Source organism: Chanodichthys erythropterus, chromosome 21 (assembly GCF_024489055.1).
Source record: "Chanodichthys erythropterus isolate Z2021 chromosome 21, ASM2448905v1, whole genome shotgun sequence".
NCBI classification, from domain to species: domain Eukaryota; kingdom Metazoa; phylum Chordata; class Actinopteri; order Cypriniformes; family Xenocyprididae; genus Chanodichthys; species Chanodichthys erythropterus.
Window position 1 is genome coordinate 6,880,456 of NC_090241.1, and position 15,514 is coordinate 6,895,969.

At 38.9% G+C, this 15,514-nt stretch overlaps 2 protein-coding genes across 6 annotated transcripts; one reads left to right on the plus strand and one right to left on the minus strand.

The window, feature by feature from the left end:
- Nucleotides 1-211: 211 nt before the first annotated feature.
- On the minus strand, nucleotides 212-3,968 carry klf1 (Kruppel like factor 1 (erythroid)). 3 transcript variants are annotated; one of them, XM_067373830.1, is made up of 4 exons: nucleotides 3,683-3,968; nucleotides 2,492-3,371; nucleotides 1,164-1,386; nucleotides 212-311 (listed from the first exon to the last, which is right to left on the minus strand). In XM_067373830.1, exons 1-3 carry the CDS (start codon nucleotides 3,746-3,748, stop codon nucleotides 1,211-1,213), a joined length of 1,122 nt encoding a protein of 373 aa, XP_067229931.1. In that variant the 5' UTR covers nucleotides 3,749-3,968; the 3' UTR covers nucleotides 212-311; nucleotides 1,164-1,210. The 3 variants fall into 3 exon arrangements, with proteins under 3 accessions (XP_067229931.1, XP_067229930.1, XP_067229932.1); XM_067373829.1 differs by lacking the exon at nucleotides 212-311 and having other exon boundaries at nucleotides 347-1,386; XM_067373831.1 differs by lacking the exon at nucleotides 212-311 and having other exon boundaries at nucleotides 347-1,386; nucleotides 2,492-3,423.
- A 2,630-nt stretch (nucleotides 3,969-6,598) lies between these two features.
- LOC137011081 (alpha-1B-glycoprotein-like) lies at nucleotides 6,599-15,393 on the plus strand. 3 transcript variants are annotated; one of them, XM_067373660.1, is made up of 10 exons: nucleotides 6,599-7,528; nucleotides 7,875-8,147; nucleotides 8,761-9,102; nucleotides 12,683-12,964; nucleotides 13,048-13,077; nucleotides 13,175-13,270; nucleotides 13,464-13,494; nucleotides 14,658-14,707; nucleotides 14,858-14,892; nucleotides 15,163-15,393. In XM_067373660.1, the coding sequence occupies exons 1-10, from the start codon at nucleotides 7,471-7,473 to the stop codon at nucleotides 15,253-15,255; spliced, it is 1,290 nt and encodes a 429-aa protein (XP_067229761.1). In that variant the 5' UTR covers nucleotides 6,599-7,470; the 3' UTR covers nucleotides 15,256-15,393. The 3 variants fall into 3 exon arrangements, with proteins under 3 accessions (XP_067229761.1, XP_067229763.1, XP_067229764.1); XM_067373662.1 differs by having other exon boundaries at nucleotides 13,179-13,270; nucleotides 15,163-15,373; XM_067373663.1 differs by lacking the exon at nucleotides 12,683-12,964.
- Nucleotides 15,394-15,514: the final 121 nt, after the last annotated feature.

Consider the following 15,514-nt stretch of genomic DNA (forward strand, 5'->3'; position numbering starts at 1 on the left):
AGATGCCCTCTAATGATGACATATGTGTGACGTGTGTCTGACGCTCAAAACAGAACCCGGGCTAATCCCAGGCTACTTAATCTCAGTCGTATCCACCCCCCCACCCCACCCCTCAAACAGGTTTAACACCGTAAACCAACTATAGCCTTACGTGTTTAAGGTGTGCATGGTTTGTGGTGCTTGTGGTAACTGTGGGTCTTTATGTGTGTGTGTTTTATTTATATATATATATCAATTATGAATATGTATATACTTTATGATTTACATTTATCCAGTGCACTGGAGCAGTATCTGCACGGACGCCATGCCATCTGTTGGTTGGAAATGATACATACAGAAAGGACAGAATTGCAGTTGCTTTATTATTGGATAAGTTCAAATAATTAGATTATATATTCAGTAAAACACTAAATGCTTCACAAAAACATTAACATTATTATAAAAAGCAAAATACATTTGTTTTTGTCTTGATGGTATTTTGTTATATAAATAGCGATATTACCATTACACATGAAGACTTTTATGACTTTTGGTAACATTTAAAATGCAACAGAACTTCCACACTAGGATAACAGACAATAAATTAGATGTAAATACTAAATCAAAATTATAAAATAATACAATGCTCACAGCTGAACAGCATTTTTTTTTTTTTTTTTTTTAATAATTTTCTGTAAAAATCACACTTTAAGCTACATACATTTCTGCATATTTATGTACATGAACTAATTCCAATTCATATTTGTCAGGAATTTCCTTTATGGAACATTACAACAATGTCCTGCCAGTTAACTATTTTACTTTGTGAAAATGTTTTGCTTTTTATTTCCCTTTTCACAGTAATCCATTTTTGATGGGTGGATTTCAATAGATTCTTTACAGTTTCCCAATTCATACAGTTTAGCTAAAGGGTCCAGATTGGAAATAAGTCTGATGTTTTTACTGTAAGTAATTATACATTTGGAGCTCTGGATTTCAGTGTAAAATCTGCTTATTATTACGGTTTAATTTGAAAAAAAAAAAAAAAAAATCACCAACTCATCTCCTTTATCACATAATGAACAGTATGTACATGTCAGTTGTATGGTCATGTAATAGTGCTGATATACTTTTATGTATACAAAGCTGAACACAGGTCCTCTCAAATGCCCTCATGGACTAACCTCTGTGTGTATGCATTTGTATTTTTCTGTTTTGTTTGTGTTTGCCCTCACACGTGTCTCTTCATGTGTAATGCCAGGTGGTCGGACCGGCTGAAGGCTCTGTGGCAGAGCATACACTCATATGGCTTCTGTCCCGTGTGTTTTCGGAAGTGTCTTGTCAGCTCATCCGAACGAGCGAACTTCCACCCGCAACCATCCCATGTGCAGTGATAGGGTTTTTCACCTGAGGACATAAAAGAAGGTAAAGTAAAGTAAGAATGTAAAGAAATGGGCTCCATTTCTACATAGTTTACATATTCTTTATATATTTCGCTTTGCTTTTTTTTTGTCTGTGAAATTCTGTTCACAGTGTCTATACACATTTTCAGTGTTTTCTGTGCAATCATTTGCAGAGACTGCAATTTAATTTAATTTTTTATACAATGGTCAGTAGAGGTATAATCTACTACAGAAAACTCCGCCCCTGAAAGGCTGTAATTGGATGCTTTACAAGTCAGGCAGATGGTCTTTTTCTCTAAAGGTGAAGTCAAACTATAGGCTTTGAGCATATGAAATAAATTCAGACAACACAATGAATATCGGCAACAGGATATGATGTCACACTCTATGGTGTGCAGGTGTTTGAATGGAAGCCAATAAAGAGCCAGTGTTGTTATTGTTACTAAAGCTCAAACATGGTTTTCATTAATTGAAATAAAGTGGAAATAAAATAAATAAAATATATATATATATATATATATATATATATATATATATATATATATATATATATATATATATATATATATATATATATATATATATACACTTTTAAAATGATAAATACAAAATACTTGCCTTGGCAACTAACTAAGGTACTTAAATTACTAAAACTGAAACCGCCTAAGTTAAAGCTACATACACCCTAAAACATGCTGGGTTGTTTCAACCCAAATTTGGGTCAAAAATGGACAAACCCAAACATTGGGTTAAATTTTTAAATGCATTTTTTAACCCAACGGTTGGGTTTGTCCATATTTGACCCAAATTTGGGTTGAAACAACCCAGCATTTTTTAAGAGTGTAGAACCAACCTACAGCCTATACCTACATATCATATTAACATATAAATAATATTAAAATAAGATTGATCTCATGTGGCCTGGGTGGTCCTTGGCTAGAATTACCTGTAGTGAAGCCATAATCGAAAGTCTGGAGATGCAAGCAAGGCTATTTTCTACTAAAAAATAATTAATTGTAGGATTTGTTGTTGCAGATTTGTAGATAAAAACATGCCATTCTATATTATTAAGGCCCTAAACATGGACATAATGGTGCTTTTCAGATTACCTGTGTGTGTACGGAGGTGTGCTTTGAGATGAGAGCTCTTGGTGTAAGTCTTATTGCAGCCTGGGTATTCACAACTGTGTACCGTGGCTTTCCTCTTCACCACCCCTCTCCGAATGCGCTTCCCCTCCAGACCTGCAGGTGGCACTGTGGAGTCAGGCACCATGGTCTGTGTGGACAGATAGTGGTTGGTTGGCTGCCTGTGGACGTAGTTCACTTGTTGCTGATAGAGTCTGGGGTGTGAGTAGTTTTGGATGAAGTTATAGTGATGGTGTGGAGGAAAGACCAGTGCGTCCATGGCGATCCCAGACGCTTGGACAAATTTGGAGTCGGTGAAGGGTATCAGAGGTGCAGGCTGAGGGTAGTGTCCAAAATCCCACGACTTCATCTTCCCCATGCTGTTTCTTTCATTTTCTCTGTCCAAGTCATTAGCAACAGGGAAACTACTAAACTGATGGGGGATTTCTGGTTGTGAGAATGATTTCCCCATTTGCTGTTCCAAATATCCTCCATTAAAGAGGTCAGGCAGTGAGGAACTTAAAGTTGCTTCATGAGGAAGCAGCTCAGCCAGTGAACTTGTAACAGACACTTGGTGTCTATTTGATCTTGTCTGGTCCCTCGGTCCATTCAACTCTTGGACCTGGTAAAGATCAGGATTGTGAACCTGGTCCTGCAGCGCTGGCCGTTGGGGAGTGTAGTTTTGAGAGTTGGACCGTTCAGGTGATGCACTGCCCCAGTCAGACAGCAGGAACTCCATATCCCAGCATCCCTCACTCTCATCATGGTCTTCATCTGTCAGAAACTGTGAAGGTTTGTAGTTGCTGTTGCTTTGGTGTAGATCCTTGCAGTCCAGATCCAAACAGCCTTTTTCAAACTTCCAAGCCTTCAGAGTCATCAGATATTATAAAATTGATTGATTTATATTTATTGATTAACTATTTTTCAATTGTGCAATCAGATATGTAAAAAAAAAAGATCTCTTTTAGGTAATGTATTGGAGATGCGAGGGTTTTAGTTGCATTTTTATATTATACACTCATGCTTAGTATCAAACTAGTCATCTGTCATAATGGAAAATGATTTCATAAGATCAAAGTCACTGTATCAAAATGAACAATTACAGTTGCGATTACCTTAAAAAAGCAGTAATTTATCCAAGTTTGTTCAAGATAAAATGTGAGATAACAAACATACCTTCATGTTTTCAGAGGCGTTGCAGAAGTTTGAAAACGAAGGCAATACGGCTTGAGTCACAGCCATCCGTTTGGTGCCCTTACAGCATTTATTAGATACAGAAATAATTTTCTAATGTCACCAAAAGAGGCAAAAATATACGGGAAGAACAATGGGAAGGAACCCAGAACTTAGTGTTAAATTCAAAAGATATTTACAAAAAATAAAGTTCACAGTGGCATTAATGCTGGTGACTCTTTCCCCTTCTTTCTTTCCCCCTCTCTTTTCCCCTCTATCAGTGATAAACTTGCGTTTAAGACCCCTGACAGTTGTGATTGTGGGTGGGGTTAAAATTTGAGCCTAGAATTTTGAAAGTGCATTGCAATTTAGTAAGTTAAACTCAACTAAATTAACAGTATGAAGCAATGTGGCCAATAAACTAAACAACATATTATTTTATCTTATTGCCTATTTAATTAACCATTTGTAAAATACTTGTTCATACAAAAATATCCCTGCTATGGCTGTTGACTGTTTCTGAGGGCCTTTTAAACTTAAATGAAAGAAATAGTAATAATGCAGTTGTTAATAATATATTATACATACAGTAGTTTAATCAGCTAATAATGATCATAAACTAAAATTTAAAACATTTAAAATAAAATAAAAGGAATTAAATTAAATGGAAATAAAAAATAATTTCAATAATGATAATAAGTAGTATTGGAAAAAATTTAATGTCACTGAGTGCTCAAAATAGTATAAAAAATTACTGTAAACTACTATATATGCTGACGTTGAAAGCTAAGATGAGTAGAACATTGTTTGCGGACAGTGAAATATACAAGGTCTACATTTACTCTCAGAATTTCATGCGATACATCTCTCGTGAAACACACGGCACACATAAACTCAGTTCAGTGTCTGTGCGAGTGTGCGATTCTCAGAAGGCCGGTGTTCAGTAGGTGATTATGTTCTGCAGAGCAGTTATCAGTGTGCTTAGGCTGATGAGAGGCCTCCTGTCCTGTGTGAGATAATAGAGCTCTGGGTCCCTCTGATGCCTCTTTCGCCATAGATAACAGCACATACACACATTTACAACGTCAAACCTCGCTGCTAAGTTGCCTTTGTTGAAAGCAACTGCACTGACTCATTTGAATGGGAACACATCATTTTCCTATGCAGTTTTTTTGCTTGTGAGAACAATCAAACAGGGTAAGGTCGCTCAAATGAGTGGCTAAGTAAACACAAGGAGATCAGTAATGTCAGTAAGGTCGTGAAATCCGACTCTGTTGGTCTGTTGACTCGTCTTGAGTCTGCAAGATGAACTGGAGCACAGCCTGTGTTAAAGAATCAGACAGAATATAGCAAAAATTTCCTTAGGTTAATATCTACCTGATTGCAGGCTTGTGTTTAGCCTAATTTATTACTCAAAAAAAGACCTCTTCACAGGTGGTATCTCATAAAGCTGGTTGAGAGAATTCCTACAGTTTGCACAGCTGTGATCCAAGCAAGAGTGGCTACTTTGTGGAAGCTAAAATATAAGAGAGTTTTGGTTTTATTAACGTATTTTGATCACTATGATAATACTTCCATTTGTGTTATTTCTTGGTTTTTCATGACTTTACTGTTATTCTAAAATGAGGAATATACAAATAATAAATAATATGTAGATTTTTACAAACCTTTCTCTGGAACTGTATATACAGCTGGGTAATATTTTAGAAATTTTTCAGCGGGATTTTCATAAATGTAATTTCCCTAAAAGTAGTTTCAGAATAACTGCATATAGTATATTTTTACACAAGTGATCACAACGTCCTCTGCTTGCTTTTTGCTTTCTGTTTGTGCATTTAACCACAAGGCTAAATGACTGATTATTTTTAGAGCATTACTGGGTTGTGTGTCATGTGTTGAGTGATCAGATCATTGCCTTATTATTGTGGCAAACAAATTCACATTTTAGAAATAGCCTATAAATGTAATCAAGAGGGTTATTATGAAAGATAAAAGTACTTGTTGATTGTGAAATTTTCATATGAATTGCTTGATGTGACAAGAAGATATTATTTCATGGTCAAAGGTCATTTATGAAATTGATGGACAGACTCAGGAACAAGTTACAACTTTTGGATTCAACTGAACGTTTCTGAATGGTTAGTGGATAAATTTATGTAGCTGCTGTGGAGTTGATACAATTCATTGACTAGCATGTGCCGTCATGTTAAAGGAACACTCCACTTTTTTTTGAAAATAGGCTCATTTTCCAAATCACCTAGAGTTAAATAGTTGAGTTTTACCGTTTTCGAATCCATTCAGCCGATCTCAGGGTCTGAATGGATTCGAAAACGGTAAAACTCAATTGTTTAACTCTAGGGGAGTTGGAAAATTAGCCTATTTTCAAAAAAAGTGGAGTGTTCCTTTAAGCTTTTGTGCAAATCCAGCGTTGAATTGACCCACGTTTGTGAAGCAGTCAGGCATGGTACCAACACTCTACTACAACAACTCCTCCTCTTCTCTAAAGCATCCCAACATGGCCTCACCCCCTTTGTTGCATGTTCCATGGGGCAGGGCTTATGTAAATTTTGGGGTTTGTGATATCACCAACCAGGGAAGAAGCTTGTCATAGTCCCTCCCAGCAGTTTCTTGTAGTCCTTAAAGGGATAGTTCACCCAAAAATGAAAATTCTTTCATCATTTACTCACCCTCAAGATGTTCCAAACCCATATGAATTTCTTTTGAACGTACGTATGAATTTTTGGTAACCAAACAGTTGATGGTCCCCATTGAGTTCTGTAGTATTTTTTTTCCATACCATGGAAGTCAATGGGTTCCATCAACTGTTTGGTTTCCCATATTCTTCAAAATATCTTATTTTGTGTTCAGCAGAAGAAATAAATTTATTCAGGTTTGGCACAACTTGAAGTTGAGTAAATAATGAAGACATTTTTTGGGTGAACTATCCCTTTAAAAAGCGATTTCTGTAAAAGAAAATATCTCCCTTTGCATTGAACTTTGAGCATCATAACTTTGCAGAATGATGCACATTACGCACTAACTAAAGTTAAAAAAGTGAAATTATAATCAAGGACCCCTTTAAGTATCAATCCAATAATTTGAAAGTGCTTAATGATTAATAATGACAGGGAGAAAAGGCCAAGACAAGGCAAAGAAATGGCAATAGTTGTTTTTCCTGTCCGTGTGACACTGACAAAACAATCAAATGACCACAGTTCCTCCAGCTGCTGTAAACATGATGTTAGATTTAAAAAAACAGTTCCTGCACTTACTATCCTAACCACATGTTCAGGGCTGAGAGGAAAAAAATAAAACCATATTGGTCAAGCCAACTGGATATTGGGATGAATGCTTCCTCCTCAATGTCTGTGTGGCTTACGGTCCTGCTTACTTCAGAGCTACACACTTTAATGGACAGATTTAATGTGGTTTAGAAGGAGAGGACACATACATAGACATGCACATGAATTTCCTGTCATTGTCATACTCAGTATTAGTTCACAAGGGCCACTCATGGGAGTGCTGTTCTGCCTTTCTTCTTTGATGTGATGGAAGGATGTGGTTTTCTTAAGCATATGAAACATGTTCATTGGTGTGTTCAATGCGTGGATGAGGAAGTTTGCGCAAGTGAATGGGAAGGGAGGTTCAGCTAGTGGTAATTTCATGCATCTGTCTTACCACTTTAAGTCATAAAGACAACTGGTCATAAAAACATATACACAGATCTATAGGATTTTTGAAGCTCTAATAGCTGCAAAGAACCTGGAATATTGGAGTTCAGCACTGGAAGAATGTCTTTTTGTGGGTGTTTCCTCACAGCTTTGATCATCCTCAAGCTGCATTTTAGTGGTAAGTGTGTTCACATTTCATATTTATATTTCAATATGATCACAACATATCGGTCCAACTGTTATCTAAATCACATAGCACATCACAAAATCTTTTTACTGTATATGAAACACTGAGTGTAAACATAATATCTAAATATGTCTTTTAATTTCAATATTGAGTTGTTTTATAGTCCACATATGGTTGAAATCTCTGCTCTTAATAGATATATAACTGAAGATAGATATAGATAGTCTGATGAAGTAGTGAGATGATCTAGCTCGTTGACTACTTGAGCAGACGTGACTCTGAGTACTTGAGTTGTAATAATATATACCTAATATATTGTATTTCCTTGATCTTTCAGCTTCTGAACACTCTGTCCCGCCGGCTCCAATCCTGACCCAGACAGCCGTCAGAGACTCATCTCTGGAGTTGATTTGTCAGGCTCCACAGGGTTATGGTGGACTTGTATTTAAACTTTTTAAAATTCGCCAGCAGGTGGACACTGTAGTGCATTCTACAGAACAACAAAGTGCTCACTTTATGCTTAGGGGAAAAGATACAGAGAAAGAGAATCTGTATTGCTGTCAGTATGAAAACAGCATGTACAGTTCCTACATACAGCCAGAGCCAAATGGTGAGTATTATATTAACTATAAGTAACTTTGCAACTACACTCATAGAGTATTAGTAGACTGTTAGGTTAGGTTTAGTAGAATAAGTTGATGCAGTGTTACTTAAAGTCAGTCAAATGTCTATTGGGGATCATCAATATGAAGCATAAGCAGATATTGGGCAGGAAGTCTACTTATACTCTAATGACTGCCAGTTGACATGTAGTAGCAAAGTTATTTATAATTAGTCCTAGAATGTCTAAAGTGGACTACTGAAATGAAGTCTTATCTATTATATTAGATTTCTCTGTGTTAATGATTCTGCATGAATCCGGCATGAATCTCTGTTGTCACATTGGCTGAGGCACAGGTTTAGTAATGGTAGTATAATTCACAGCTGCACTGTAGCGGGAAATGTTTGAGGTCATAAAGGTGTGACGGTTAAAGAAACTGCTCTGTCTACCGCGTTGAAACCCTCTGTTAGTAACCACCAAACCAAGCTACTCCACCCAGAAGTGCTTTACATCTTTAGCATTGTATTTCAATCAGTATGTCAGTATTTCTCTCTCTTATCTTTAGTTTTGCACACATATACTCTAAAACACTAAGTGGTCTTAACTTTCTTTGTTCTTCTAGACGTAGTTTCTGTCAGTCCCCCACCATCCCCTCACTTGAAGGTCGAGCCCTCTAGTGGGCATGTAATGCCTGGTGAGACATTGTCTTTCCACTGTCAGGCTCCACCTGACCATCAGAAACAGCCCCCTAAGGCTTTCCTCCTGCTCCGGAGAGCCGCAGGAACCCCAGGCTCCATGGTTGCCCCAGCCAAGCTGGTGTCTCAGTCCCAGGAAGCTCGCTTCAGTGTGAAGACAATGGGACGGGAGGACAGCGGGGAGTACATCTGCCTCTACCAACTCAAATTACCAAAGACGGGTCAATTGAACTCCACAGCCAGTCAGCCGGTACATATTACTGTTATAGGTGAGAAGAAAACTATTGGATTGATGCTATTCTGATTACATCTTGTGTCCATATTGTCTTGTTTTGTAAAATATCTTGGGCTTGATACAACAACTAATGCAAGCACCACTATTGATCTATGTATGACATTTTCCAAACCCTAGTGAGCTGCTTATTGAGGCAGAATTCCAAGGCATCATAGGTGTATAACCTAATTATATCCTTTAAGGCAGAAAGCAATCTCAAAATGCACTACAGCAAGTTCAATTACGGCCAGTTTCCCTATTTCATGTTTGAACCATAGACTGTAAATCCACTGTAGAAAAATGAAGCCAAATTATCCCAAAAATGACTGTTGACATGATGTAATTTGACTCAATCGCAAGCACAGGTGTCAATCATGATGTTACACCCTGCTTTTATATAGCATCAAATAACTAACTAAAACCAAACTGAATGGAGAAACAAAAACTTGAACATATGTCAGCATAAGAACTACCTAAAATGACAAAAACAATTTTTGAAGTGTAATTCGACTTTTTAGTTTGGCTTGCATCCCATTCGATTACATGGAGAGGACGGGATTATGTCAAGACAAGTCAAGGCATCTTCATTTATATTGCGCTTTTCACAATACATTTTGTTTTAAAGCAGCTTCACAGTGACAATCAAGGCAATTCTTGTCGAGCTAAAGTGAATCACTTCCGTTGTAAAACGTAATTATTAGTTTAGGGGCCACTTAAATGACACCATTCCTACTGAAAACCGAATACATTTAATGCATTCTTGCCGTTCATTTACATGTTTAGTCTATAGATTTGCGTAATTGAGTGTGTATGTGCGCAGAAGCTTGGTCTTTTTAAAAAAGTGGTATTTGCCAAATTACTTTACTGGTCCACATAATACAGAAAAATGACTCGGATCGGAGTGAGGTTTAGGGGGGTGAGCTAGTAAGAGATGTGTGAGTAAACCTCATTCCCCTGGCCTCAAGAAGCGCACTAGCAACAGACGCTAGAGACTGTGATCTTAAGTGTCCTTGTTAACGTGCCTGCCTTTCACGCTGGAAACGGCAGTTCAAATCCCTCTCTGAGCGGTGCGAATAGAATGAGAGTTGGTGTCGTGACCCGGATCGGAGTGAGGTTTAGGGGGGTGAGCTACTAAGAGATGTGTGAGTAAACTTCACTCCCCTGGCCTCAAGAGGCGCACTAGCAACAGACGCTAGAGGCTGCGGTCTTTAGCATCCTTGTTAACGCGCCTGCCTTTCACGCTGGAAACGGCAGTTCAAATCCCTCTCTGAGCAGTGCGAATAGAATGAGAGTTGGTGTCGTGACCCGGATCGGAGTGAGGTTTAGGGGGGTGAGCTAGTAAGAGATGTGTGAGTAAACTTCACTCCCCTGGCCTCAAGAGGCGCACTAGCAACAGACGCTAGAGGCTGCGGTCTTTAGCATCCTTGTTAACGCGCCTGCCTTTCACGCTGGAAACGGCAGTTCGAATCCCTCTCTGAGCAGTGCGAATAGAATGAGAGTTGGTACCGTGACCCAGATAGGAGTGAGGTTTAGGGGGGTGAGCTAGTAAGAGATGTGTGAGTAAACCTCACTCCCCTGGCTTCAAGAGGCGCTCTAGCAACAGACGCTAGAGACTGTGGTCTTTAGCGTCTTTGTTAACGCGCCTGCCTCCCATGCTGGAAACGGCAGTTCGAATCCCTCTCTGAGCAGTGCGAATAGAATGAGAGTTGGTACCGTGACCCGGATCGGAGTGAGGTTTAGGGGGGTGAGCTAGTAAGAGATGTGTGAGTAAACCTCACTCCCCTGGCTTCAAGAGGCGCTCTAGCAACAGACGCTAGAGGCTGCGGTCTTTAGCATCCTTGTTAACGCGCCTGCCTCCCATGCTGGAAACGCAGTTTCGAATCCCTCTCTGAGTGGTGCAAGTAGAATCAGAGGCATTACATTGGTGCCATGACCCAGATCGGAGTGAGGTTTAGGGGGGTGAGCTAGTAAGAGATGTGCGAGTAAACCTCACTTACCTGGCCTCAAGAGGCGCCCTAGCAACAGATGCTAGAGACTGTGGTCTTTAGCGTCTTTGTTAACGCGCCTGCCTTTCATGCTGGTAACGGCAGTTCGAATCCCTCTCTGAGCAGTGCGAATAGAACGAGAGTTGGTGTCGTGACCCAGATCGGAGTGAGGTTTAGGGGGGTGAGCTACTAAGAGATGTGTGAGTAAACTTCACTCCCCTGGCCTCAAGAGGCGCACTAGCAACAGACGCTAGAGGCTGCGGTCTTTAGCATCCTTGTTAACGCGCCTGCCTTTCACGCTGGAAACGGCAGTTCAAATCCCTCTCTGAGCGGTGCGAATAGAATGAGAGTTGGTGTCGTGACCCGGATCGGAGTGAGGTTTAGGGGGGTGAGCTAGTAAGAGATGTGTGAGTAAACTTCACTCCCCTGGCCTCAAGAGGCGCACTAGCAACAGACGCTAGAGGCTGCGGTCTTTAGCATCCTTGTTAACGCGCCTGCCTTTCATGCTGGAAACGGCAGTTCGAATCCCTCTCTGAGCAGTGCGAATAGAACGAGAGTTGGTGCCGTGACCCGGATCGGAGTGAGATTTAGGGGGGTGAGCTAGTAAGAGATGTGTGAGTAAACCTCACTCCCCTGGCTTCAAGAGGCGCTCTAGCAACAGACGCTAGAGGCTGCAGTCTTTAGCATCCTTGTTAACGCGCCTGCCTCCCATGCCGGAAACGCAGTTTCGAATCCCTCTCTGAGTAGTGCAAGTAGAATCAGAGGCATTACATTGGTGCCGTGACCCAGATCGGAGTGAGGTTTAGGGGGGTGAGCTAGTAAGAGCTGTGCGAGTAAACCTCACTTACCTGGCCTCAAGAGGCGCCCTAGCAACAGACGCTAGAGACTGTGGTCTTTAGCGTCTTTGTTAACGCGCCTGCCTTTCATGCTGGAAACGGCAGTTCGAATCCCTCTCTGAGCAGTGCGAATAGAACGAGAGTTGGTGCCGTGACCCGGATCGGAGTGAGATTTAGGGGGGTGAGCTAGTAAGAGATGTGTGAGTAAACCTCACTCCCCTGGCCTCAAGAGGCAACAGATGCTAGAGGCTGTGGTCTTTAGCATCCTTGTTAAAGCGCCTGCCTCCCATGCCGGAAATGCAGGTTCGAATCCTTCTCTGAGAGGTTCAAAATACAGAGTTCCTGTCTATTTCAAGCGCTCCAAAATGGTCACTTAATGTGCTGTCACAATTACCATTGTTCAGTGAATTTTCATGTGCAAAAAACAATTTCATAAACAAACCACATGATTGGGAATTTTGAATGAGGGTTGAAGATTTCTCCACAAAAATTTCACCAGTTCGCTGTGTAGACCGACAGAATGATGCTTAGTTTGAAAGTGACATTTATGAGATCTGTGCATCATACATTGCTAACCTATTGACAATAATAGACCTTTTTGGCTCATGATATTTCTCTGAAATTTCTCTAATAATTCACTTTATGAAGTTATATGATTCTTTCGATGCTGCCTAAGTAGGCAGTATGCAGAAAGGCATCTCACTAGAGCTTACTAACGTACCTAAGTATTGTTTGTGCATGTTTCCTCTCACAGAGCTCCCAGTCCCCACTCTGTCTTTATCCCAAAATGAGGGTCAGTTTCTGGAGTGCGTGGGGTCCCCCTCATATCTAAAAGGCTTCTTCTCTTTATTTCGTGTGGGTGTCCTGTCACCTGAGGCGACCCATCAGGCTTCCCTGACCCAATTCAGTGTTAGATTTCCCATACCCACTTATTATGAACATGGTGCACAGTATCAGTGTCAGTACAGCGTGCTACTCGGCAACTCTCAGGCGTACTCTAAAATGAGCATGCCAGTACCTCTCCCATGCATTACAGGTGTGTACTGAATATGATACAGTATATCTCATAATGTCATATAAATAAGACCCTAAAATCTGTTTTATTGCATCATTTTTCAGGATATCACTCATGCACACAGGCCTCTACAGGTAAGACTTCAGTCTCACTATGGGTTTGCCACCATAGTAATGCAGCAAATCTAATATGCCATTCTCTCCTTTTGTTTTCATACATGTCTATGGAAAGGCAGCACAGACATGGCTCTTATTGTTGGCTCTGTGTCTGCGGGTGTTCTGTTCCTCATGGTGGTGTCACTCCTGGGCTTTATCGTGCACAGACATAGTGAGTCTTATTTCAGTTGCTCATAAGTTTGCATTGGTTAAGTCTGGTCTCTCATGAACTGTAATATCCATTCAGTGGTGATTATCTTCTCAATCCGCTTAACCACTGGAACAACACCTGTTGTTTGTTTTTCATTCATGTATGTAATCCTCATTAATATATTGCATTGTAATCGTTATCCATTTATTTGCAGTCAAAAACACATCAGAAAGAAGGAGACAAAGGTGAGACAATACTGAGCATAACCTGATATTGCTGAGTTCGACATGTTCCTGGGTCAACATTTTTGTTGATCCTGGAGCAACATTCAAATCAACCAATTAGATTTGAGGGACAAGTTTACAGATTATGTGAAGTTTAGGCTTAAAATCATGAATTGGTGCTTCTACATCAGTGTTATTCATCTCTCATTTCCCTCTGATTTTTGGGATAATTTATGGGTAGGGTTAGGTTTAGGGGTAGGAATAGGGTTAAGACTAAATTTTCAGACTAGAATGTTGTTTCAGGATCAACAATATATGTTGACCCAGGAACGCATCTAACTCAGCAATATTAGGACGTGCACAATACTGAAGAGTGTATCTGATATTTGATTTAAAATTACATTTACATTTATCCATTTGGTAGGCATTTTTAACTCAAGTTTCATTCAAAGTGTACATTTGATCTGTTCTCTAAGTCTAGCATTGTGCTCAACCAGTTGAGTTACAGGAATAAAAGTTATTTAAACAATTTCAGTCAAAAATTTGGGGTCAGTAAGATTTGTTTTTAAAAGAAATTAATACTTTGATGCAATAAATTGATCAAAAGTGTCAGTGTAAACATTAATATAATGCTACAGATTTCTATTTAACTTTTTTTTAAGTGTTAAGATTTCTGTTTAAAATAAATGTTGTTCTTTAGAACTATAACTTCCCATTCACCAAAGAATAATGAAAAAATATATCAAACTTTCCACAAAAATATTAAGCAGCGTAACCGTTTTTAACATTGATAATAATACAAAATGTTTCTTGAGCACCAAATCAGCATATTAGAATTATTTCTGAAGGATCATGTGACACTGAAGTAATGATTAAATTATAAATTTTAATAAAATAGAAAACATCTATTTTAAATTTCAGTAATAATTCACAATATTATTGTTTACTATCAAATAAATGCAGTCTTGGTGAGCATAAGAGACTTCTTACAAAAAACAAAACAAAAAAACAACCCCAAACATTTGAACAGTAGTGCATATTTCTATAATTATTTAAATAAGTATTTATATGAATATTTAAAACACTTATGTAGATAATTATATTATTATGTTATATAATTATAAAGAATGTTATAAAATGTAATATTATAAAAGCAATAACAAATATAACAAAACTTTCCATAGAGAACAAGAAAAATTCTGGCAATGTGTTCACTCCAAAGATCATATTGTTGGTAAGTCATTGTGACAATTTCTTCAAAGCAATTCAATTTTCATCCATTCCCTACTGCACATACAGTACTTTCCCCATTATTACATCTTAAGCACCATACATATCTGAAGTTTATTGATTTTCTCTCACGATGGACTTATTTTTTCCTCAGACCTCACTCTGCAGCGTGTTGACATTGGATCTGAGGTAATAATGAACCATTTCAAACCTTCTCTTGTGATTTCCTTTTCAAAAGGCCCACTACAGTAGTATCTCATATCATGCTCCAGTACTAAAGTTACCAGTATGCTGATTTGTTTAGACAGAATGGAGAGAGGAACAATGAGATCACAGAATAAGATCTCTTTACATCATGCAGTGTTTTTCAACATCCTGTTGCATTATGTCCGTTGTTAGAAACACTGACTTATCACATCTCTTACAAGTTTTTAATATGAACATGTTTCCAAACTACAGGACATTGGAGGGATGCTTAGAGGAAGACCCACAGATTCAGAGCCTATCTATGACAGTCCCATGACAACCTTTATGGACCCTTCAATTTACTGATATCTATTTATCTGTCTGTCTGTCTATCTAGTATGTCTATATTGTAAAACATTTTCACCTGTTTCAAGCTTTACTCACCCTCAAGCCATCCTAGGTGTATATGACTTTTTTTTGTTTCTGACCAAGACAATCGGAGAAATATTAATAAATATCCTCACGCATCCGAGCTTTATAATGGCAGTATGCGTTACCAAACGAGTATGAGATGAAGAAAGTGTCTCCATCCTCATCCATCCATCATAAACATATTCCACACGGC